Source organism: Puma concolor, chromosome D1 (genome assembly GCF_028749965.1).
Source record: "Puma concolor isolate L17-30 chromosome D1, mPumCon1.1.hap2, whole genome shotgun sequence".
Classification (NCBI taxonomy): Eukaryota; Metazoa; Chordata; class Mammalia; order Carnivora; family Felidae; genus Puma; species Puma concolor.
The window spans coordinates 29900473-29927974 of NC_141676.1; the positions used below are offsets into that span (position 1 = coordinate 29900473).

Genomic DNA, 27502 nt, shown 5'->3' on the forward strand with positions numbered 1-27502 from the left:
ACTGTTATTTAACATAGTATTGGAAGTCCTAGCCACAGAAATCAGAGAACAAAAAGAAATAAAAGGCATCCAAACTGGCATGGAAGAAGTCAAACTGTCACTATTTGCAGATGACATGATATTCTATACAGAAAACCCAAACCAAAAAACTGCTAGAACTGATGCACGAATTCAGTATGATACCAAATCAACATACAGAAATCTGTTACATTTTGATACACCAATAATGAAGCAGCAGAAAGAGAAATTAAGGAATCAATGCCATTTACACTTGCATCAAAACCAATAAGATACCTACGAATAAATCTAACCAAAGAGGTGAAAGACCTGTTATTTGAAAACTATAAAACACTGATGAAAGAATTGGAAGATGACACAAAGAAATGGAAAGACATTCCAAACTCATAGATTGGAAGAACAAATACAGTTGAAATGTCTATACTATCCAAAGGAATCTATAAGATTTAATGCAATCCCTGTCAAAACACCAACAGTATTTTTCACAGAACCAGAACAAACAATCCTAAAATTTTTATGGAACCACAAAAGACTCCAAGTAGCTAAAGCAACATGAAAAAGCAAAGCAAAGCTGGAGACATCATCATTCCAGAATTCAAGTTATACTACAAAGTTCTAGAGATCAAAACAGTATGGTACTGGCATAGAAAGGGACACATAAGTCAACAGAACAGAATAGAAAACCCAGAAATAGATCCACAATTACACGGTCAATTAATTTTTGACAAAGCAGGAAAGAATATCCAATGGGAAAAAGACAGTCTCTTCAACAAATGGTGTTGGGACACCTGGACAACAACATGCAAAAGAATGAAACTGGACTACTTTCTGACACCAAACACAAAAATAAATTCAAAATGGATGAAAGACCTAAATGTCAGACCTGAAACCATAAAAATCCTAGTGGAGAACACAGGTTATAACCTCTATGGCATTGGCCTTAGCAACTTCCTACTACATATATCTCCTGAGGCAAGGGAAACAAAAGCAAAAATAAACTATTGGGACTTCATCCAAATAGAAACAAAACAAAACAAAAAAAACCTGCACAACAAAGGAAACAATCAACAAAACTAAAAGGCAACCTTCGGAATGGGAGAAGATATTTGTAAATGACATATCTGATAAAGGGTTAGAATCCAAAATATGTAAAGAATTTATCAAACTCAACACCATAAAAATGAATAATCCAATTAAAAAATGGGCAGAAGACAAAAAAAAAAAAAAAAGAAAAAAAATGGGCAGAAAACATGAATAGACACTTTTCCAAAGAAGACCTACAGATAGCCAACAGGCACATAAAAAGATGCTCAACATTAATATTATCAGGGAAATACAAATCAAAACTACAATGAGATATCACCTTACAGCTGTCAGAATGGCGAAAATCACCAGCACAACAAACAACAGGTGTTGATGAAGATGTAGAGAAAGGGGAATCCTTTTGCAGAGTTGGTGGGAATGCAAACTGGTGCAGCTATTGTGGAAAACAGTAAGGAGGTTCCTCAAAAAGTTAAAAATACAACTATCTTATGATCCAGCAACTGCACTACTAGGTATTTAGCCAAAGAATACAAAAATATTAATTCAAAGTGATACATGCACCTTGATGTTTGTAACAGCATTATCTACAATAGTCAAATTATGGAAACAGTCCAAGTGTCCATCAACTAATGAAAGGAGAAAGAAGATGTTGTGTATATATATATATATATATATATATATATATATATATATATACACACACACACATACACAATGGAATATTATTCAGCTATAAAAAGAATGAAATCTTGCCGTTTGCACCAATGCGGATGGAGCTACAGTGCATTATGTTAAGTGAAATAAGTCAGTCAAAGAAAGACAAATAATGTATGATTTCACTCATATGTGGAATTTAAGAAACAAAAAACAAATTAGCAAAGGAGAGAAAAAGAGAGTCAAACCAGGAACAGACCCTTAACAACAGAGAACAAACTGATGGTTTCCAGAGGGGTGGTGGGCAGGGTATGAGTTAAATAGGAGATGGGGATTAAGGAGTGCCCTTGTGATGAGCACTGGGTGTTGTATTTAAGTACTGAATCATTATATTGTATGCCTGAACCTAATATTACATTGTGTGTTAACTAACTGGAATTTAAATAAAAACGTAAAAAAATAAATAAAATTTCAGGAGTTGCTGATTGGATGCAGGGAGTGAGAGAGAGGAGTCAAGGGTCTAAGATTACTTTATTGAAAGGAAAAGAAAATTTGGAAGGACATATATAAATAAGAGGATGTATGCCTAGGGGAAGATGACTGAGACTAGAAATGTGGGAATTAGGTGGGAAATAATAATCAAAAACCATGCATATCAATGAGGATAGCATGCCAGGATGAGTGACTAAATTCTGCATACATGAAGTCCCCTTTAAAAGATAGAAAAATGAAGAAAGGCACACATGTAAGCAAGTAATTTGTCTTCATTGGTTAAAATGAGTTTCAGGATTAATAATTCTCTCTCTCAAAAATTTTAGATATTATCTTTTTACTTTAATCACATCACCAGCAGAATGACCAATGTGTAAAATCCCTAATCACATTTACATCTTGCTTTTCCCTCAGCTCTGAGATTTGTATTAATATATCATTTACTATACCTTTTTAATAAAGTAATTCAGCATACTTCTGAATCTTTAGACTTACCTAGAAGTTCTCTATCAAAATTCCTTTCTCATGAGTGAATTTTCTACTTATAACTTCTAAATATATTGTGGTTCTCTGCTTTGTAATGTAAGAGATTTGTAGTTTTGAAATAGAATGTACTCTTACATGGCTATGTTTCAGTTGCTAGTTTTACCCCACTAAATCTTTGAGGTAAGAACAAGGCTGTATTAATCTGAGTTATTACTATACTTTGTCCATTGATTCACTAGTTCATCAACTATCAACTCAACACCTGTGTCCTAAATTCATGAAATAAAGAGGTGTAGAAAGCATAACCCCCTTCCTCAAGGATTTCCACTGCTTGAGAGAGAAGATAAAAATGTAGACAATACAAATAACTATACTGTAATGTGCTAAGTGTCCTGACAGAGTATGAACAAAATTAAGTTGGAATTTATGGTGGGGGGTACATAACTATAATTTGTCTAGGAAAATATTACAGAGGGCTTATACATATGTTCCATTTAAGTGGTAGAGAGACTTGGCCAAATAAGAAAAGGAAGGCATTCTAAAATCTTAAGTAATATTCTTATCCTCTTTCCATTGATTTTCTCCTAGAAGTTCTCCTAAAAAGATAACTGTATGTAAAGTCAATATTCAAGATATGTCTATCAATTAAAAAAAGTAATATTTTACAATATAGCAGGTATATCAATTGGCTTTGGCTTCCATAACAAAATACTATAGACTGAGTGGCTTAACCAACAAGAATTAATTCTGTAGAAATTCTGGGGACTAGAAGTCCAAGATCAAGGTGCTAGCAGGGTTGTATCTGGTGAGAGCTCCACCACTGGGTTATAGATGACCACCTTCTTGCTGTGTTGTTCACATGGCCCTTCCTGGATTTGTGCTCAAGGGAAAGAGTAGGAGCTGGATGTCTTTCCCTCTTTTTTAAGAACACCAGTCCTATCAGACTAAGGTCCTACCCTCTTGACCTCATGCAACCAAAATTACCTCCCAAAGTTTTGTCTCCAAATACCATCATATGTACTTTAACATATAAATTTGGGGTGTTGGGGAGGGAACCACAAACATTCATTTTGTAACAGTATGTTAGTAGATTTGTTAATAAATAAGAAAGCTGAAACACCATCCCTAGTATGAAGAATGGCATTATCTTTCTAGTGAGAAAACAGAACTGTCTTTGCATATCTGTTAGCAAAGATTAATTCAAAACTATGTCAAGTTAGGGGTGCCTGGGTGGCTCAGTCAGTTGTGTCCGACCTCGGCTCAAGTCATGATCTGGTGGTCTGTGAGTTCGAGCCCCACATCAGGCTCTGGTCTGACAGCTCAGAGCCTGGAGACTGCTTCGGATTCTGTGTCTCCCTCTCTCTCTGCCCCCCACCCCCCTGCCCCGCTCATGCTCTCTCTCTCTCTCTCTGTCCAAAATAAATAAACATTAAAAAAAAACAAAAAAACTACATCAAGTTAAAAATAATCTTAGATCACAAACTTATTCTCAAAATCAGTTTTCCTATCATTGTTTTGTGTCAACTTATCTGATTTATGACAATGAAATATTAAAACAAAACTATCGGGTAATATTGGTGTGATATTTCTCAGGTTTTTATAGCCAGGCTTTGCTTTGAAAGCTTAAATTATACGTATGAACATTTTCCATGGGCAAACCTGCCGATGATTTTAAATCAGTTAATGCAAATTTTAAATGATCTTCAGTTTTTCTCACCATAAAAAAACTTTATGTTTCAACAGTGCCTTCAGAATATATGAAATTATATATTATATCCTCACATCTGATAGTGGGACACAACTATACCCTCTAGTCTTAATAGCAGGAAAAGTATATACAACTGTAAAGCTTAGCTTTATTGTTCCATAAATGAACCAGTAAAGTTCATTTTAGTGAAATGAGCACATGCTTTTCATAAATTAAATCCCACATGGTAAGTACTCATTTTCAAAATTAATTTAATTACATGTTTAAAGTTTAATTACATTTAATTAAGCATTTAAGTTTAATATGAAATAAATGAATTATCAGTTAACGACTATGAAATGAAATATTGCCTTGATAATTGAAATCTATAAATTTTCCTATTCTATGCAAAACTGCTAGCTCTCAAAAAACATTCTGAAAAAGTATGTATTTTAAAGACTAGAGGACTATATTCTCACAGGTGATCAAGTTTTTTTTTTCCTGGCACCCAGCTTCATGTGCTGCACATTTACTGCAGGAGCAAATGGAGACAGCCTGGCAGACAAAAAAAAAAGCAGAGGTTTTGAAGACTTAGTCACCAACAGCCTGAAAAAGTGGGAAAGCTACTTAGCATCTCTGACCTCAAGTTTCCTATAAAATGGAGAAAATATTACTTCTTTCGGAGGGTTGTGGGAGGATTAAATGAGCTATCCCATGGTCTAATGCCTGGAACAGTGCCTGACATGGAACAGGTAGTCAATAAATGTTAATTCCCTCCTTCTTTTAGTTGCTGATTGAATGAACAAAAATCTTGTACTTTGGGGATTAAAGAAAGTTTTATTATTTAAATGTTTTATTAGTTACAAAAGTAACACTATATTTTTTGTTCACTTACATCATTCTTAATGGACATTTTATATTTTTTATTTCCCTTAGCACTCTATAAATGGAGGCAATATAGCATTATTGCTAACACAGAATTTTGAGTCAGAAAGAACCAACTTTGAATCTGGGTTCCACCACTTACTGCTTGAGGAATCAGGGAAAAGTTATTTCCCAAGCCATAAAAGCATATGTATGTCTGGTTTACTGAATGACAAAAATTAAGAATGAGTATAATCAGTATAGTCATTCAAACTTAACAAAATATTACTGATGTAGGTAGGACAAATGGTATCCCCCCTATGCTAATTTTTCACAGAAGGATATTTATTTTCACTGAATTTAAGGGATTTTCCTAAGGATGGACTCAGCATCAGAACCCAGATTTCTTTCTTTGTTTCTTTACCAGTGTTCTTTCCTCCATAACATAGGAAGGTAAAGGCAAAGGACAACAAAGTCTCTTGAAGCAGTAAAGCAAAAGAAAGAGAGGGATCTGACTTAGGTTAATCCTGGTTCTATCACTTAATAGTTGAGCCTCAAGTAAACAACTTCTTTAAATTTTGGTATCTTCTTCTGGAAAATGGGAATACAGTTATGTTTCATACAAGGGTTTTACTAGACAACAAATGCAATGTGTAGTAGAGTGACTGACACACAGCAGTCAATCATTAATCATTGCTATTAACACTAAGACAACATCAGAGTACCATCTTTGGTAAGTCTCAAGCCACAGAATGGAGAAACCATAATGAAGCAAAGAATTTTTTTTTGGGGGGGGGGGGGACACAGATTTAATAAAAATAAATAAGACAGCCTTTACTAAATTCTCAAGTAATATTCCTGGAAAAGAGACTTTAGACTTGTAAGTCATTTCAGTTCCTGTCTATTAAATCTCCATTTAAGGAGATCACTTTGAAGATGTGGTCAGTGAAGATCAGGTCACTTTGAAAATAATGGTTTTACAATATGAAAGAAAATAGAGGCAACACCCTATTCCATGGATTAGTTTCTATGATTCAACAGTTAAGAATTGAAATTAAATATTCTTAACACTATACATAAATTATTCAAGGTCAAGTACTGTAATTTTCAGACTTTTGTCTTAATAAAGTTAGTATCACTATAAACATGTTGTATTTGTTTAATATTTAAAGCCCTTAACTGTAAAACACAAAAAACCCTACATTGCTCTTAAGGCAATCTAAAAAACTACAAATTGTTTACTTACAGAATAACTAACTACAAATAGAAAGCCTTAATAAATAAAATATCGGAAAACATATTTACTTTCTGAAAGAACATTTATTGAAAAACAGCATTACTTTATACTATTTTCGCTGCTAAGTAGTTTTTAGATATCTATTTGCATTTAGGACTAAAAGACCCCAATTTAAAAACTATTCCACATTTTCTCAAAATTAAAAACAGGAGGTATTATAATTTGGTATCCAGACTTTTCAAACTGCAAATTAAGGATAATAGCATATACAACAGTTATAGGACCAGAAAAAGAAAACTAAATATAAAGAAACATAAAGAAATATTATGAAACATATACACAAGTAAGATCACATATTTTATAGGAAACATTTATTAGGATATGTACCTTTAGTTATGCATTATTTCCAAGAGTGTGGTAAAAATGCATTCTATTGACCTGTGAAATCAGAAATGGGTCATTACTTACCATGGTTCTATATTAAGAGTTGAAGATGATTTTTCTGGGAAAAAAAATCCATGCCATTTTGAAGCCTCAATCAGTTCTTGTGGCATCTTTTTTGATGCATCATAATAGTGACCAAATCTTGAAGATGATACTGGTCCAGCCTGTTAAGAAAAGCCATACTGGTCATGAAAAAAACTATTATTATTATTTTTTAATTATTGTGTTTTTAAACTACAATGTATTTGAACTACATTCAGCAAAATATTGATACATTTATGCATTTTAATGCTGATAAGGAAGAGCTGATACACATAGACTTATTAAATTTCAAAGAAGCATACAACAACTTTTATTATTTTAAATGATAGTTAGAAATCAACCTTTTCATTTCCCATGTTTCTTCACTCCTGGTGGTCACTAAATTTGATAAGAATTCTCTTTGCTTTTCTTACCTTCCTGAGTTGAAAAAAAATTAATATACATGTTTTAATTATTTTTTAAAGATTCCAGGTTTAAATGATCAATTAAATATGGAGGTGCTAAGAACTAATGAAAACTTAAGCCAATTAAATCATTGGTGAGGGGCTCAAAAAAACTAGCTTTTTAAACATATTGAGCTGAGCATCATTTAAAAGCTAAATTCTCACAAGGTAGTGTGTATATACATTCAAAATTTCTTGCTAATTTTAAATTAAGCTCATAGTATAAAATGTATTGAGGATACTCCCGATGGGAACAAGGCACATGATAAGGAGGGAGAATGTGTATAAACTACATTAGATAAATCAGAAACCTGACATCATCATTAGTTCACTGATGCCTCCTCTTTTGTGCTATTATCAGTTTCTCCAACAAATTATCTTCTACACAAGTAACTCTAATAACTGTTGATGCTGAATTTATGTACATAGGATAGTAAAGGCCTAGTAACAGAACATTCTCATTATATTGCTTTGAATGGATTCTGTGCTGATTCAACTCATTAGAAATATGTACACACCTCTGTACAAAGTTGAACTCCTAACAGGTTCCACCTGGCAATAGTTTCCAATAGTTTCTAATCTAAATTTACATAGTTTCCACTGTCCTGAATGCTACAAAACAGACATATTTCAGAACATTCAACAAAACAGATAATCTGCAGATAATCTCTGCAGAAATGGAAGAGTAAATTCTCATTTTACGAAGTAACTGACAACTTTGTAATTTAGATAAGAAACAGACATTTGCTTGACACTAGATATTTGCATTTTGAGACTTAAAGGATTAATATCCTTCAACTGAATGCCTACCAACATCAACTCTACAGTAACACAGGATAAACAAATTTAAGTCTAATAGAAGTATTATTCTCTGATACAGAGTCTGTGAGTTTGGCATTTACTTTCTAAATAAAATGACTGTTTATCCCTCCATAAGATACTGTTCACTTTCATTAAGGAAAGAGACCTATCAATTGGCTCCATCTAATGTTTACAATACAATATATACACAAGTGTGGTTCTCAAAACATGATTTATCTGTTTACCAAGACAGTGTTAACAAATAAAGTATGAGACATTAAAGTATACTTTTTAAAAATAGGGTAAAGTTTTTAAATGTAAAGTTATTAGTATAAAGCAATTTAAACAAGGTCTGTTCTTTGGCCTATAATCTATTCTTTATCCGGATTATAGTTCAGAATGTTTTTACTGCAATCTCTGCTAGAGCTCATCTTTTTATTGTGTAAGTCCAGGCCCCCTTAATGTTTTAGAAAGGCCTTGACTAACTGAACTTTGATCTGATGTCTTCATTGAGAAAAACACCAGGTTGCCCATTTCAGATGCAAATCCTCCTAAGGCCCAATAGAATTTAGTAAAGACAGCAAAAAAGAAGAAACAAGAAGTTTCCAGGATCCTCTTTGAGAATCCTGGGGCACACTGGTGTCCTTAATCCACGCTGCTCCATGGATTAAGGTAGGTGATAACCTTTCCTGATTCAAAAGAATAAGCAGAGTGCCTACAAACTGGGTGGAGACTAGGATTTGGTAATAATAAAACACCATGCAATAAAAGCTTGGTCTATGTCAGAAGCCTCTGAAAAGGCCTCAATGTACCACATTCCCAGGCCTAGTAGGGAAGCTTGCAAAAGCCTACCTGAATCAAATAAGCATGAATAATCTATTTTAGCAGACTGGCCATGGGGAGAGAGAAAGAAAGAGAGACTTTTCGCTTCTTTTAAGTTTGAGTTAATAAATTTATTAGTGCACTGAAGGTTCTTGAAGTCTTGGGCACTCAGAGAAATATGCTAAATTGCCAAGAAGCAAAGTATGCTTTTAAAGTTGCCGTCTCTATTAATGTTTCTAATTATAATATTAATGTGATAGAAATCTCTGATTTGGGATGAATCAAGGCAGAAAATTGATTTCATGCTGTGACAGTTTACATATAGAACACAAATAATTCATTAAAATGTAAGAATAAATTTGGAAGCTTTTCTTATTACCATTATTAATTTTTTAGAAATTATAATTAAATATGGTAACTAAAATATTCACAAGGTAGACATAAAAATTTTTATTAATGATGAAATTTTATTAATCCTTCAATAAAAATGAAAATGGAAAATAAATATATATTTATAGGAAAAACGATTCTGTAAGGTTTTTTCTACCCATGACACAAAGCATTAACATACAATCAGATTTTTTAAATAATGTGAAATCATAAAACAAAGACTTAAAATATTTCCTCGGAAAAGAGATAACTAAATGTTTTAAATCTGACAATAGTAATACTCTATGAAAAAATGTCAACTCCACAAATGAAAGATGCATTAAAAAAATCAAAATATCATCAATAGCTAAGTCAGTTTTACTCAGTTTGTTAAGAACATGTTGCTTTAGTTTTACATTATGAAAACTTCTATTTCACAGTCTCAAACTATCCTTTACGTTTGTCAGTTGTGGAACAGAGTATAATGGACTGGTTCAGTAAAAATTTACTATGATAAGGGAAAATCAACTCTGATGGGGGGCCAGCAGGGGTACAGAGCAATAAAACAATACCATCCCCTACCTCCAGTATGTTACAAAGAATCAAAACTTTCAGAGAAAAGTTGCACACAAATAAAGTCTAAATAAGACATTTTCTTATTATTGTTACCATTTCTTGTTTCTCAGTATGGCATAATGGAAAGCAAGAGCCCAAATGATTAATTAACCATTTTGAGCCTCAGTTCAATCACTAATAACTATTTTGCTAGGCTGCTGTGAGAATCTAATGCAACACTGGCAATGAATATTTTGTAAATTGTGAAGCACTACATAAGTGATATTAATTATTGTTATTGTGTCATGATTCACTAGGGAACAGAAGATCCATCACTATCCTTTGCAGTAACATTGCCTTATTGAAAAAATGATATCTGTTGTCACCTGTACCATGCACATATCTATCACAGGACTATCGTGGCTGAATCACTAAGACAGAAAGCCAAGGTATAATGAGGATTTAATATAACAAAGATCTAATATATTGCCATGAAGTGCGAGAGCCTTATAAGCTCTGGTAGTAGAACTATACAATATTAAAGAAATTGGGTCTCAGAATAACCTGTAAGCTACCAATTCTTGGGGTGAAAAGGGAATAGGATTTGATGATTGGACAGGGAAAAAAAGAGCATGCCTACCTAAGACAGTCAAAATGACAGGACAAGAGAAGGGGGACTTTTTAAAGGCACACACCCCTCCAACTGGAAGAAGCACTGTTTTATGCTTTATTGAGCTATTGTTACTGATTTAGGTGTGCATATTCTTATCTTTTTTTTTTTTTTTTTTTTTTTTTTTTTTTGCATTCCCTAAGTGGGAATGTGACTACAGTCTTAGGATCTGGTGGCAACTTATATTAAGAAGCATCTCTGATAAATGCCACAGCTAGTTTGGACTACTTGTTTGATCTATACTCGTAATAGTGTTAACTATATTTTGTCACAGATAAAATACAGAAAACCCAGGGTTTTGTTGTTTTTAAACTAATAATGGCAAAGTAAAATCTGGATTTATAAAGTAGATGACAGCTGACGACCAAAGTCTATTAATCTCAGCAAATCCTCATTCACAAAATTTCTGTGACAGGCGAATACACATGCTGGCCAAATTTCAAAGAAAAGCAAAGAAGCCAGAAGACGATTCTATTTTGTAAACTTGACAGAGCTAACTTATAAATACTAAGAAATTTAAGTTTGACCACTGACAGTAAATTTGAAAAAAGCCTTTTTTTATTTATATTAATTAATGCAACTTAACTCAGTTTTGCATTTAATTCACATACTACATAATTCATTCACTCATGCATTCAACAAATAACTGGTGAGCACCCACTACAGGCCAGTAAAACAAGATATTCAAAGTCCCTTTCTTCCATTGAGCTTACCTACTAGTAGGAAAACAGAGATAATATTATCTGTTAGGTGATGATAAGTGCCCTGGAGAAAAATAAGACCTTGAAAGGAGATAACAGTGAGAGAGTGATTTTATTTTATAGAGAATGAGAAAAAAAAATACATTCCTGATAAAGTGATATTTTAGCGGAGAACTCAAGAAAATGGGAGAGGAAGTCATCTAGGAAAGTTCAGTGTAAGAAGAGCACAATTTTTAAAACAAACTGTAAACCTTGAAAACTGACCATGGGGCTTATGTTTCGTTTCGTTTCGTTTTGTTTTTAAAGGAGAGAGTGGGGCCAGGAGGGGCAGAGGGAGAGAAAGGGAGACTCCCCAGTAGGCTCCAGGCTATCAGCACAGCCTGGAACCCATGAATCATGAGATCATGACCTGAGTCAAAATGAAGAGTCTGATGCTTAATCAACTGAGCCACCCAGGCACCCCTTACCCCATGTTTAAACAGATTTTGTAACAAGCAGTAAAAAAATAAAGCTTAAAGTTTCAGATATTTGCATCTTTACTTATAATTTCATGTGAAGAATGTTAGTGACCAATGAAAAAACCAAAATATAATGGAGATAAGACTAAAATAAAGTAAGTAAATGCGAGAGACAAGTGATTTATATAACCTAAAACTGGACTGTCTTTACAAGAAAGCTGATTTAACTTAGAGCTTTTGTTCATTACAGGTTCTTTCAGAATCCCACTAGAAAAATTAGAATATAGTCATTCTTCACCAAAGAGTCACCATTAAGCCCAGTAACTTAAGTGAAACTATCGGCTGAAAGACATGAATGAAGTTCTTTGCCATTAGGCTTCTCAAGTGCTAGTCCTACACTCCTTGTCTATTTTAATCTCTATCACTCTACTCACATTTTCGTAAGCAGAATAACTGGCCTCTTCTACCCAGTTCTCAATCACATCCAAGCTAGGCTATGTCTGTAACAACTGACTAGGCAGAGCTTCTTCCCTTTATTTTTTAATACAAATATATGGTGTTATACTGTACACATATACCATACACATAATACACATATTATGGTATATGTTCATTTATATGGTATATAGTTTATTTAACTAGGTGCTTACTGGTGGACATTTAGGTTCTTTCCAATCTTTTGCTATTAAAAATATACTGCAAAAATAGCTCATATATATTTCATTTTACATGTAAGTAAATATATTCATAATGTAAATGCCCCAAAGGATCAAAGGGTATATATTTTCTATAATTCTAAAGGCTACTACCAGATTACCCTCCACAGAAATTGTACCTATTTACATTTCCACCAGCAAAGTATAAAAGTACTAATTTACCCACACCTCTGCTAATTTAGTGTCTTACCAAACATTTTAGGTATTGACAATCTGTTAAGAGAAAAACAGCAGGTCAGTGCAGTTTTAATTTGCATTTTTCTTATTGTAAGTGAAACTGGGCATCTGCTTCTATGTGTTTAAGAGCCACTAAATTTCCTTTGTATATTTCCACCCATTTTTAAAAAATTAGGTTGGTAGACTATTCCTTATTCATTTTAGAAGTTCTTTGTATATAAGGAAAATTTATTCCTTATTCTATCAGTTGCAAATACCCTTGCTTTGGTTTGTAGTTTGTTCACAGTCATGTAAATCATGCTTAAAAATGTATTCAAATAGCTTTTTCAGCTAAATTAGAACAACTTATCATTGCTTAATATGTACCTATGTACCATATTTTATACTTAGTACACAGTTGATACTTAATATTTGCTGAACGACTGAATACATTTATCAAACACCAAATGCTTATAATCTGGGCATTAATACAGATGCTGGAGATACAAGAGAAAATAAAACAGGCTCTCTGCCCTCATAGAGAATTCTCCACAGAGAATTCTCACAGAGAATTCTCCACAGAGAATACAGAATTCTCCACAGAGAATTCTGTCTGGTGGAGAAGACAGTTATACCAACAATTACCTATAACATTATATTAGAAGTACTTTAAAATACATGAAGGGCTGGGGCACCTGGGTGGCTCAGTCGGTTGAGCATCCGACTTTGGCTCAGGTCATGATCTCACGGTCCATTAGTTCGAGCCCTGCGTCGGGCTCTGTGCTGACAGCTCAGAGCCTGGAGCCTGCTTCAGATTCTGTGTCTCCCTCTCTCTCTGCCCCTTCCCTGCTCATGCTCTGTCTCAAAAATAAATAAAACGTTAAAAAGAAATTTTTAAAAAATAAAAAATAAAATTAAAAAAAAATAAAATACATGAAGGGCTGTGAACACAAAAATAAGAAATTAGATAATAATGTATGGAAAACTGTCAGAGTAGTAACATTCGCACTTGGAGAAGGCTGAGTTGGTGAATAAGAAAGGGAAGATCATTACCAGCATAAATACAAGCTATTTATAAGGAGCAAATCTCATAGGACAGGTGAATATAGTGTTTTATAATCACACAGGAGGAGTTAAAAGGTAGGTTTGGATAAGGTTCTACAGATCTTATACATAATCTTGAGAAGTGTGTATTTTATATTTCAGGCTTTTAATGGCAAACAGGTTTCATCTTACATATTCACTGGTAGTGACCACCCAGAATATTGCAGAGAATACTAAGGCTTTGTCTAAGCTTGGTTGGAAGGGTGCTATGATATACAGTCTACCATGCATTTAGAAGGAGGCAGTGGAAACAGTATACCAAATTATGCATTTGCAGTTAAGGAGTGTTATAAACATATTTCTGTCCTTGGGGAAGGAACAGTCAATGTGGAAGACTAAGGAAGGGTGGACGATGGGTGCCATGTCTCATATTAAAATTTCTTTCTTTTCTACCAATATGATAATGTCCGGTAGACATTAAAGTGTTCTGAAGACTGAAGTAAACAATCAAAAAAGGAGCTAAGTGAATAGAGCCTTCCCTAGGAGCAGAGTTCATAAGCTTTAGTGGGCAGATTCACTGACATCTGTTTTCTCAGAAAATTTCCCTTCACTTCCTATCTCTTAGTCTATCCACACCGAGTATTTATAGGTATTCAAGCTGGATAGAAATAGCCTTAATGCGTTTGCTTACTCTGGTTTGCAACCATATAATAAAAGATTCTACATGGAGGGTATAGAAGAAATGAAATCTATTTTGGTAAAAAAAAAAATTGCCATAATTTTATTTGTAAGAAATATCATCTTGATAAAATACAAATAAAATATTAGTCATTTAAATGAGCAAATAGACATCGTAGTGCATTTAAAGAATAACAGGTATACCACAAAAGAGTCTATAAGATGAAAACAAGTACATTTACAAATTTTAGAAAAGTTTCTATGTTGACTTGCCTCCATCTTGGGTAATAACTGGTAACGCCAAGCTATTTTCATTTTAATGTTAGATTCTGCTGTTTTATGATTACATGCGTCTTCATCAAAATCTTTTTTAACATTATCATCAAGTAATGGTGCAGGAAGTTCCTAAGAAAACAGAATGACACATTATTCAGCATCTGTGATTTAAAAATGTAACAATTTTCTTAAATGATAATATTAGCAATACTAGAACTTTCCAACGTCTTGATGCCTTAAAAATGATTCAAACATAAAGTCATGACAATATAGCTATTTCTAAAACAGAGGAAATATTATATATATAATATTGTGAAGTTTAATTTTTTAGGAATGAACTAGAATTTAAAGAAAATATTCAAACTTGTATACCATGAAAAGCCAAATGCCATTGCAACAAGAGGTATGATCTTTTCATATATATATACTATATATTTAAAGCAAAGTCTGGAATTAGCATTTATGTATTGCAGTTAAAGCAAAGTCTGAAATTAGCATTTATGTATTGCATTTAATTACTGTTATGTTTCCCACAAGGTAAAAATACAGCATGTGTGCAATCTGTTTACTGGTTTGTAATACTAGAATGCAAAAAACTCATTCATGAAAATAACAGCTGAAGTAACAACTAAGAATACAGGCATTTATTTTGCCCTTATCAAACATTACTTTTGTAAATGCAAACCTTTGTCTCTTCTGTTAACAATGAAAATAGATTTAACTCTCATTAAGTGAAGAGGTATTGAAGTCCAATTTTATCTTTTCTTTTTTGGAAGCTGACCTAGGGAGGAACAGCTATAAAAACATTGAAAACGTGTGTGTGTGTGTGTGTGTGTGTGTGTGTGTGTGTGTGTGTGTGTGTAAAGAGGTACTACAGTAACAACGCAAAGAAAAAAGTACATAAGTTTCTTGGAGAAGGAAAGCACATGAAATTGTTGCCTTTTTTATTAGTCAAAATCATAAAGATAATGTGGGGTGCTGGATTAATAAACACAATCTTGTGTTATGTCATAAATTAGTCTAAATTGCAACTTTTACTTTGCAAGATCAAATGTATTTATTCTTAGAATAATGTCAACTAAGCAGCTGGAAAACACATTAACCATTATATATTTTAGTTATCTACTAAAAGACCTCCAAATAGATCTACACTTTAATTTATGCTAGTATTAGATGAGTTATATCATTTAACTCTGAATCCATCATTCCTAGCAAAGCATTAGCATCTTACAAAATATAAAGTAACTTCTTCTAATGGAAATAAATATTTGTGAGGCATATGGTATAATACAGTATAGTGGCTATGAGTTTGAATCTTACAACTAAATTGTTTAGGTCCAAGTCTTGACTTTACACACTAGTAGCTAGGTCTGTGGTTACCTTGACCACCTATTGGACCTCTCTATATCTCTATTCATCATCTGAAATATAGAAATAACAATATTCATTTTATTGGGTTTTTGTAATGAATAAATGAGTAAAGAATGTGAAATGTAAGAAATGGTGCCTGCTGCATGTTAAGCACTTAATAAAATATCTGATTATGAGAATTCAGTCAAATAATTGCTTTAACCACTACTCAGAGCCACATATTTTGTGTTGGCAATAGTAGGCAATGTATTGATGGTTGAATCATTATATTGTACACCCAAAACTAATATAACACTGTATGTTAATTATACTTGAATTAAAAAAAAGAAAAAAGGAAATATCTAGTGCAGAATGCAGAAAGGAGGAACCTAATAGTGTTCCAGGGGCGCCCGGGTGGCTCAGTCGGTTAAGCGGCCGACTTCGGCTCAGGTCATGATCTCGCGGTCCGTGGGTTCGAGCCCCGCGTCGGGCTCTGTGCTGACAGCTCAGAGCCTGGAGCCTGTTTCAGATTCTGTGTCTCCCTCTCTCTGACCCTCCCCTGTTCATGCTCTCTCTCTGTCTCAAAAATAAATAAACGTTAAAAAAAATTTTTTTTTTCTAATAGTGTTCCTGAGTTGAAGTGACTATGCTAGGAGTTCAAGGAGGCCATGTGGCAAACTACAGGGGAAGAGTGGAGCACAGAGAGAGAGCTCCAGTGATCTGTGGAGGTAACTCTTGAGTACTGATCAGTACATAGACATAAGGAAACTACCCAAATGTGGTGAAAGAACCACTCAAAAGGAGCAAGCTGAACGATTTCTGCAGCTTACATAGAACCAGAAAAAGTCCATAGACTCACCGACCAGAGTGGAGAAACGTTGTAATTCATAAGGCTTTAAGTAGAGAAGCAAAATTAGCTTTAGAACAAAAGCTGCTCTGATCCCACCTGACAAAGCTCAAAAGCAAGCCTCAAAGTGATCAAAGTGTTTCCAAGTAACTTTACTGAATCCCAGAAATTAACTCAAGAATGTCAGCAGGAATGTAAAATATCCAGCACTGCACATGTTAAAATTCATACTATCTGGAGCCAATAAAAAAAATGAATGAAAAAGAACAGGAAAATAGGACCCATAATAAGGAGATGCAGCAGTGATACAAATATAATTAGACTAAGACAAAAAACAATTATGGTTATAGTCCATGTGTTCATTAAAGATTGAGCATATAGAGATATGGAAGACATATTATTAAAAGACCCAAATGAACCTCTAGAAATGAAAACTTCAAGATCTGAGATTTTTATTTTTTTATTTTTATTTTTTTTAACATTTATTTATTTTTGGGACAGTGAGAGACAGAGCATGAACGGGGGAGGGGCAGAGAGAGAGGGAGACACAGAATCGGAAACAGGCTCCAGGCTCTGAGCCATCAGCCCAGAGCCCGACACGGGGCTCGAACTCACGGACCGCGAGATCATGACCTGGCTGAAGTCGGACGCTTAACCGACTGCGCCACCCAGGCGCCCCTTGATCTGAGATTTTTAAAACCCACTGGATGGCAGGAGCAGATTAGACATTTCAGGAAAAAAGATTAATGAACTTCAAGACATATCAAGAGAAATTACAAAAAAAATAGCTATGACAAAGGTATCAAACTAAAAAATTAAAAAGCCAACCTCCCCCACAATAATCATTAAGTAAACCACATTCCTAGCATAAACTTATATACATACATGGATATATTAGACAAAATACTTCCAAAAAAATAGCATGTAATAAAATACTATTAATAGTGGAAAATGAACATTTTACTTTAATTTATACAAGAACACAAAAACAAAGCAAAATTGAAAGAATGATTCTCATCAATGATTCTTTACTTTGAGTGAGATTATTTCCTGACACATTCTCTTCTAGGATTAGAAGTGTGATACAAAGCACATTAAGATGTTGGAGTCCCTATGCTCCTTTCTATGTGTTTCAGTTTTCAGTGAAATCAGTTCCTCTTTTCTTCTTTCCTGTAAAGAATGAGGAAATCAGCATGTAGCACTTTTTCCCTATTATTTTTATAATGTCAAGCTTTATAGATTTATATTCTTGTCTGCAACCAGATACACAGTTGTTTAGTTTAGGTTTTTTGTTGAAATGGATTCACCATGGTTCCTTTTACCACAGTTCTGTCATTCTTGGGTTTTTAAAAATGATACCTGTGTTCATTTAGCAATTCCAGGAAGATACAAGGGATGAAGCAGTGAGCAAAATAAACAAAGGAAGGATAGTGATACGGATTTTAAGACAAAAGAGGGAAGGAATACAGAGTAATGGGAGGAGATGCCACTTTACATAGAGTAGTCAATGAAGTTCTCAGTGATGAAGTAAATACATGGATTATATTTTCAAATTTTTTTTTATCCAACCAATGCTTTGTGTGTGTGTGTGTGTGTGTGTGTGTGTGTGTAAATAACTATATATATCTATATCTATATGTGTATTTAGATATATGTATATATATAGATATAGATACATAGTATTGTATAGTATATATAGTATATATCTATATGTATATATATAGATATATATAGTTATAAGCTTAGTTATTAGCTAATAACTAAGTTGATTTATTATTAGCTTAGCTTAACACTAGGTAGGTGTTGCTATTGCCACTGTGTTATCTTCGGACAAGGAATGATGCTGTGATATTGAAGGCTTCCACTCTTGTAGGTGATTTGCTTCTTTCTAACTGAAAGCCTGAATAATTTCTCCTTTATCCTTGCAGTTTAATAACTTAAATGGGCTATATCTATGTCTATTGCTTTGTGTTATTTCTCCTCTGTAATATTGGAGGCCCCTTTAAGCTGAAGATTGTAATTTCAGGTAAAATTTTTTGTGTCTCACATTTAACATTATTTTTCTCTTCTACACGATACTAGAATATATTCTTATTGATATAAATATTAGGTATATCATTGACAGTTGTAAAATGTCACACAGTAAACAATTTAAATGTTAGACGATTAAATTTTCCCATTTTCTAGACCAGCTGTGACTTATAGAAATTTCTGTGATGTTGGAAATGTTCTATATCAGCACTATGCAATACGGTAGCTACAAGCCACTTAAATTTATTAGATAACATATATTCTCACTTACTGTTTTAATCTCATTTCTCTAACTGTGTCGTGACTATTGCAAGCCTGTTCCTTACTGCTAATATTGGGTAATAATATTATTTAAGTCAAATTGTATTTTTAATTCTGCCATTATCCTTTTTATCCACTTCTCATGTTTTTTTCCCCCACTTCATTTCTGTGATATTTTATTGAACTCATGTTCTTTTTGTTGTTGTTTTGAACTCATGTTCTTATTAAGCTCTTATATAAATCTTTTATGGAAGAATTTCCTTCTCTTCTTGGATTATGTTTCTTTCAGACTTTTTTTCCTCTAGCTAAAGTTTGAAGGCTGAGTATTGTGCTACGCACCTCATTTTTCTCTATCTTTATGTGATGAGAGCTTAGACAAAATTAAACATCATCTTCTTTGGAAGACCTAGGATCTTCATTTTCTTATGAGATTTCATAAAATGGCAACTTCCTGAGTTCACATTAGTTGGTTCAGTGAGTATTTTATTCTCATTTAGGGGATGATATACTATTAAGGTTTGGATTACATACCGAATTCAGTGTTGCTTTCTGGAAAAATTACTTTAGTTTAAGACCATCAGCCCAAATTACCTTTTTAAGGTAATATTTCTTTGGTTTCTGGGTGTGAGGGTGAAGTTAGGAAGAGTACTGAATGGTGACTTTTGTTTGGCAATGGACTTTATAAATTTATGGCATTGGGTTGGACTGTGACTCTTGTTATGTTCAGTATAACTGATTTTTTGGAGTATTTTAAATTACTTTTTGTTTGGTAATATAGGAGAATCTATGATATAAATTTAGTATCCTGACATCTTAACCATAAAACCCATATTCAATAATTCTAAAGTAACCTTTGGGAAAATTTCAAACAGAGATAAAGTAGGAATATAAATATCCATAACCTTGCTTTAAGAGAACTAATTGAAAATTCTGTTTAGAACATTTCAAACATACAAAAACTGTCTTCTTACCATATATGGGTTGATGGGCATCCTTTTACACCTAGATTAAGTTTATAAATTATAAATTATTTTAAAGTAAATTATTTTAAATGATTGGTTCTCAATTATTTTCCTGGCTTTATCCATTCTCAAAGATAATTTAATTCCATCTACATTTTTTATTGTCTTGTGGGGAAAAGATAAAATCTGTAATGTTAAAAAAAAAAGTTTGGGGGCACCAGGATAGCTCAATTGATTAAGTGTCGAATTTTTTTTTTTTTTTTAATGTTTATTTATTTTTGAGAGAGACAGAGTGTGAGCAGGGAAGGGGCAGAGCTGAAGTCAGACCCCCAACTGAGCCACCCTGGTGCCCCAAGCATCCAATTCTTGATTTCAGCTCAGGTCATGTTCTCAAGGTTTGTGAGATCCAGCCCCACTTCGGGCTCCCTGCTGACAGCACAGAGCCTGCTAAGGATTCTCCCTCTCCTTTCCTTCTGCCCCTCCATGAGCCATGTGTATGTGCACTGTTTTCTTTCTCAAAATAAATAAACATTAAAAAACAAAGTTTGAAGATTCTGATATTCTTTTTTCTTTTTTTTTCAACGTTTTTATTTATTTATGGGACAGACAGAGACAGAGCATGAACGGGGGAGGGGCAGAGAGAGAGGGAGACACAGAATCGGAAACAGGCTCCAGGCTCCGAGCCATCAGCCCAGAGCCTGACGCGGGGCTCGAACTCACGGACCCCGAGATCGTGACCTGGCTGAAGTCGGACGCTTAACCGACTGCGCCACCCAGGCGCCCCGAAGATTCTGATATTCTTAACCCTTACTCCTGCTCCACAATCCTATCCTCAGGGTAAAGAACCACTATTTTTATTTCTGAAATGAGGAATAAAGCAAAATTTAAATAAGATATTATAAAAATTTAAATTTAATGAATTTATGTCTACCTTACAAAATCTATTTATTTTAGACATGTATAATTATCTAAAATTTGTTTTTCCTCAATTGTCTTTTTCTGTGTTAAAAAAATACTAGATATCAGTCCAAACATCTAAATTAGTTTTATTAATCAGATACTAAGACATAGTATTATTTACAAAACCACTGGTCTACAATTCTGTTATTAAATATACTTGCCCCTATCCACATGTGGCTAATTTTTTACTAATTAAAATTAAACAAAATGATAAATTCAGTGCCTCAACTGCCATATTTCAAATGCTTAATAGACACATACGTCTAATAGCTACTCTACTGGGTGGTGCAGGTAGAGAACATTTCTGACATCACAGAAAATTTTATTGGTTAGTGCAGGTCTAGAAAGTGGAAAAAATTATTTATTTATTCATCTAACAATTCAAATTATTTACTGTGAGGTTTTGTAACTGTCAGTTGCACACTTCACACTTATATCAACTAGGATTTTAAAGAACCATCATAACTTAATTTTTTGAAATTAAAACCAGGTGGGAGCCTGGGTGGCTCAGTTGGTTGAGCGTCTGACTTTGGCTCAGGTCATGATTTCACAGTTTGTGAGTTCGAGCCCCACGTCGGGATCTGTGCTGACAGTTCAGAGCCTGGAGTCTGCTTCAGATTCTGTGTCTCCAGCTTTCTCTACCCCTCTCCTGCTCACACTGTCTCTCACTGTCTCTCGAAAATGAATAAATGTTAAACAAAATTTTTTTTTAATTAAAACCAGGAGATTGTTTTATTTTCCAGTAATAGGCTTCCTTGTCCTTCCTGCACTCTCCCTTATCTTATGTCACTTACAAAAACTTTTAACAGTATTTTTTCACTATATTTTTACCCCAGGGGATAGGTTAAATAGGTGATGGGGTTTAAGGAGTGCACTTGTGATGAGCACTGGGTGATGTATGGAATTGTTGAATCGCTCTATCATACAACTGAAACTAATATAACACTATATGTTTACTAACTGGAATTAAAATAAAATCTTTAAAAAAAGAAATATCTCTTCACCATGAAAAAAAAAAGTACCCAATTATCCTTCTAAAATCAGTATTTATTGGACAGCAATTGATTTTAAAAGTGGTAAATGCTGAACAAAGAAAATTATAAAATACTGAAACATATTAAAAAAGCGAACAATCACCTACTAACCTACCATCCAGGAATAATAACTCTGAACATATTTGAGTATTTCCCTCCAATCTTTTTTTACATATATATATGTATATATTTAACAAAATGTATATTGCCTATTATACATATGATAATGTATATTATTTGGATTCTACATTTTAATATGGTATTGTGACCATTCCCACATTTCAAAAATAAGATTTTCAATGACATATATATTATATGGCTTAATTAAAATCCTGTTTATCATTTCCCCACGGTTGGATCTTTAGGTTGTTTGCAGTCTGAGAATGCTACGATAAACGTTGTTTGTAACTTTAACTTTTAGCGTCTCAAATTATTATTTTTTCTATGGGATATATAAAACACATAGAAAATAATAAAGAATAATATAACAAACATAAACACCACAGTTTCTACTACTTGCCCTTAACAAATCTTAACAACTGTCATACTTGTAGAAGAGACAAGTAATTTCAGGAAGTAAGGAGAAATACTTTTGTGTCAAAGCAGAAGCACTGCTTGAAAATCTTTAAAAGAAAAAGTAAGACCCCTCAGATCCCCTATTTTCTACTAAAAGCCAGGATACTACTCCTCCCCCGACTGTGTAAGAGAAATGGAGGGGTCAAATCAGACAAACTTTGGCAGTAGGAACACAATAGAGGGCACAGGTGAGACATCATATTGAAGACAGGCTAACTTATTGAAAGTCTTCATACAGAAGGGTGAGATAACCCCCATCCCCAATACATGTACACAGTTGGCTCCCACTGCTAGGCTCTCACAAGGCCAGAAGTCATCCTTAAGCAGAATAGGTAAGAGATCAGGAGATCAGAGGAATCCTCCCTGGAGAAACTGACAAAATTAAGGGAAAAGGTCTTTAGAGAGATACCAATAGCTAAATTTACAGTAAACCTATCATACCACAAGTTATGTGCCCCAATACACAGTACTTCCAACTAGCCTTCCAGTCCCTCACTCTTTAATATTAAAAGACAACCAAGAATTACCAGATATTTGAATAAAGCATCTAATATGGAATTGAAACACTAAGCCAAATAGAAACAATGGCAGAAACAGAAAAAAACTTCAAAAGGAACGAGAAAGTAATATCTATTATATGAGATGGTATGTAAAAAATAAAACACTTCAGTAAAAGGAAAGAGTCAGAAAAACCTGAGCTTCTAGAAATTAAAAGTATAATAGGAGATTAAAAAAAAAAAAGGACCAGAAGTTCAAGAATATCAAGTTGATCAAATCTTTAAGAATAAAGGAACAATGATGATAATTATGACAGTAATGATAATTTAAAAAAAACACAACAAAACATAGCAGCTAACATGTGTTAAAGTGCTTTCCAACTGCCAGGTACTATTCTAAGAACTTTATACAATTAACATATTTAATCCCTAAACAATCTTAAGAAGTATGCACTATTATTAAGACCATTTTATAGATGAAGACACTGGAGCATAAAATTTAAATAACTTGTTGAAGGTCACAAAGACAGTAAATGGCAGAGCAAGGATTCGTAATGGACAGTCTTATTCTATCACTCAGTCTTTTAACAATTATGCAATACTACCTCTTAAAAAGATAAAAAATAAGAGATAAAAAAAATATTTAGAGAATTAGTCCAGGAGGTTGACACCATAAAAGGATATTTTAGAGAAACAGAGACAACAGAGGAAAATATCCAAGAAATAATCTAAGAGAAATTTCCAGAAATGAAAAGTGGGAGAATACAGATTTAAAATCCTGAGTACTAAAACTATGAATGAAAATAGACATACACCAAAGCATATAATTCTGATATTTCAGAACAAGAGGGAAAAAAAGAAAGTATCTGAAAAAGCTTCTAGGCTTTGGACTTTTCAGAGGGAAAGTTATTTTCAGCCTACTATTCTATATTTAACCAAAGTAATGTTAAATTTAAGGGTGAAATTAAGACAAGTTCAGACATTCAAAGTTTAAAAATCTCTACCACCTCACACACCTCTATCTCCATTCACTTTCAACTTATTAGAGGACGTACTCTACCAGCAACAAAGTCAGAGCAACTCTTAGGATGAAAAACGAAAGTGCCAGAAAACACCTGTGTAGGACTGCCTAGAGAGCAAGCAGTCCATCTGGAGTACAAGGACGGAGGACTCTTGGGAGATGACACTTGAACACATTAAGAGTCACCTATAAGCTGGGAAGAGTCCTCCCCAGGAACTAAATTGGCCCAGCCTACAGAGCTGTAAGAAAACAAATTTCCACAGTTTAAACAATCTTAGTCTATGGTGTTCTGTTATGGTAGCCCAAACTTTACTAAGATAGATTTTGGTACCAAAATAAATGAGGTACTATAATAACAAATACCTAAAAATGTTGAAGTGGCTTTGAAATTGGGTATTGGGTAAAGGCTGAAAGAATTTTGAGATGCATGTTAAGGGAGATTCCAGTAAGTCTCTGACGGAACTAAGGAACATATTACTGCAAACTGCAAAACAGGCACTTCTTGTTATATAGCAGCAAAAAATTTGGCTGAGCTGTGTTCTAGTTTTCTGTCAAGGCAGGACTTTGAGCAATAAAATTGAGTATTTAGCAGATAAGGTTTCTAAACAAAGTTTTGAAAGCATCATTTGGTTCCTTCTGACTGCTTCTAGTAAAATGCAAAATGAGAGAAATGAATTAGGCAAGGAATTGTTAAGCCAAAAGAACCAGAACTCGAAGATTTGAACAAAAGAACCAGAACTCGAAAATTCTCCACCTAGTCACATTGCAAAGAAATGAAAAAGCTTGTTCTAAAGAGAACACTAAATGTATGGCTGATAAAGAGATCGTGGGTGTGACTCATGGACTTAACCAGTCATCTCAGCAGAAGCCAGGAATACAGATATTATACCAGCATAGACACTGCCAGTTTGAACTAGAGACAAAGAAGAATGGAATTAAGGAAGGCAGTTGGACTTGGATTTTACAGTCTTGACCATGGTGCAATTTGGTTTCAAACACAAGCTATCCTGGGGGGTGGAAAATAAAAAGTAGAAAGAACCCAAAGGTGATTCAGAGATGATCAAGGCTGCCACTTCTACCACAGGCCCAGAGACACAAGCCTGGGAGACATGGCTGCCTCCAGCTGGGTTTCAAAAGGCAAGACTGGAGCCCAGCAGAGCCATGGGGGTGGTGTCCCGCCCAGCTGAAGGGGTGTGATGCTGCCACTCCAGTGGGCCTACGAGGCAGAGAATGGAACCAAAGACGTTTATTCACAGGCCTTAAGATCTAATGGAATTTGCCTTGCTAAATTTTGGACTTGCTTAGAATCCATCACTCCTTCCTCCCTTCTGATTTCTCTCTTTTGGAGTGAGAATGTCTATCCTATGCCTGTTCTATATTGTATTTAGAAGCCCATAATTTGTCTGGTTTAACAGATTCACAGGTTCATAGCCAGAGGAGAATTTTGCCTCAGAATGGACCACACCTCAAATCACATCCATACCTGATTTAGATGACAAATGAGATTTTAAACTTATAGTTGATGATGGGATAACTTTTGAGGTTATTAGGCTAGAAGGACATAAATTTGAGGGGTAGGACATAAACATTCAGTCCATAACATAGTTTCTGGCACAGAGTAGGCATTCAACAAGAGTCTGACGGAGAAAGAAATGATGGCTAGCAAATCTCTATTTTCAATTATTCCCCAGTTTCTGCGTCTAAAGTTTTAACTGCATCTGGATATTCTATCTGAATTTCAACTGCATGTCAAGCTCAAAGTATACTCAATCAGGCTATCTTCTTTCATTCTTTTCTCCTTTTCTCTCAGGTCCTCCCGCTCCTTGCTTTCTCTACAATTATTTTTTCATTCATTCAAGACTAGTTAACTTCTCTTTGATCCTAACAGAATGTATTCATAGAACTCACAGTTAACTCTTCAAATTGCTCACAAAGAAGATATGACTACCCTTTGAACTTTTTTCAAATTATTTACAAAATGGGCATTGTGTGCTGACTTGGAAGTCCTGAGATTTCTACCTCCAAGCTTTAGTACTGCTGTATCCTTTGCTTAAAAAGTAGTAACTTGTACATTTGGATATCCAATAAAATTTACCTGATAGAAACGAAAGTATAATTTATCTTAGCAGTGGTTACAAACTCTTTAAAAACAAAAACTTCATTAAAATAACATAAAATGAACAAAAGAAATTAAGTTCATAACAATATAGAGAGATGATGTGAACAAATCATAGATTATTGAATTTGAAGATAGCAACAGAAACTATCAAAAACAAAGGACTGAGGGAAAAAATAACTGGGGAAGAAAAAGAACAATTCTAGTCAACTTTTTCAGGTAAAATAACAAGTTTAATTTAGAATTAATATGGAAGCGCAAAAGCTGTAAAATAGACAAAACAATTTTGCAAAAGAAGAAAGTTAAACATACCTGATTTGAAGACATTATAAAAACAGAATGATGAAGTCCATATAAGACATACACATGGGTCAATGGAACAGAAAATAACGTTGAGAGGGAGACACACATATTTATTTAATTGATTTTCTACGTAAGCGCCAAGGTAATTCAATAGAGAAAGGATGACAACAAATTCTTAGGAAACAAGAAAGGAGAAAACCTTAGTGACTTGGGAGTATACTAGGGATCAACAAACTATGGCCTGTGGGCCAAATACAATCAGATACCTGTTTTTGTAAATAAATTTCACTGGAATTTGCTAAAGAATTATCTACGGCTGCTTTATTGTTACAACAGCAGAATCAAGTAGTTACAATACAGATCATTTGGCCTGCAAAGCCAAAAATATTTACTATTTAGCCCTTTAAAAAAAAAGTTTGCAAATATTTCTTAAATAGGACAAAAATATAGCATGAAATATAAAATAAAAAACTGAGGCATCAGACTTGATAAAAGTAATAAATAACGCTTTTCAAAAGACACTGCCAAGAAAACAAAGAGTCAAGCCACAGATTGGGAAAAAATATTTGCCACACACATATCTGATAAAGGACTTGTATCCAGAAAAAATATTTGCCACACACATAACTGATAAAGGACTCGTATCCAGAATATAAATCAATGATGAAATATAATTAAATAGGACAAGAACCGAACAGACACTTCATTAAAAGATACATGGATGGCAAACAAACACATGAAAAGATGCTCAACACCATTAGTGATCAGCAAAAAGCAAATTAAAAGCATAATGAAATATCACTATGTGCAGACTAGAATTGTTCAAATAAAATTTAAAAAGTGATAACACCAAATGTTAAAAAGGAAAGAGGTAATTAGAAATCTTA

At 33.8% G+C, this 27502-nt stretch overlaps 1 protein-coding gene across 3 annotated transcripts in view; it reads right to left on the minus strand.

Moving 5' to 3' along the window:
- Positions 1-27502, minus strand: part of ELP4 (elongator acetyltransferase complex subunit 4) — a 248367-nt gene that overhangs the window by 174621 nt on the left and 46244 nt on the right. For all 3 annotated transcript variants that reach the window (XR_015240934.1, XR_015240933.1, XM_025928599.2), the window contains exons 4-5: positions 14655-14786; positions 6951-7090 (exon numbers count right to left, since the gene is read on the minus strand). Coding sequence is in view for 1 of the 3 variants with exons in the window: in XM_025928599.2 (XP_025784384.2) it covers positions 6951-7090; positions 14655-14786 (272 nt within the window). In the remaining 2 variants the exon portion in view is untranslated. The remainder of the gene's footprint in view (positions 1-6950; positions 7091-14654; positions 14787-27502) is intronic.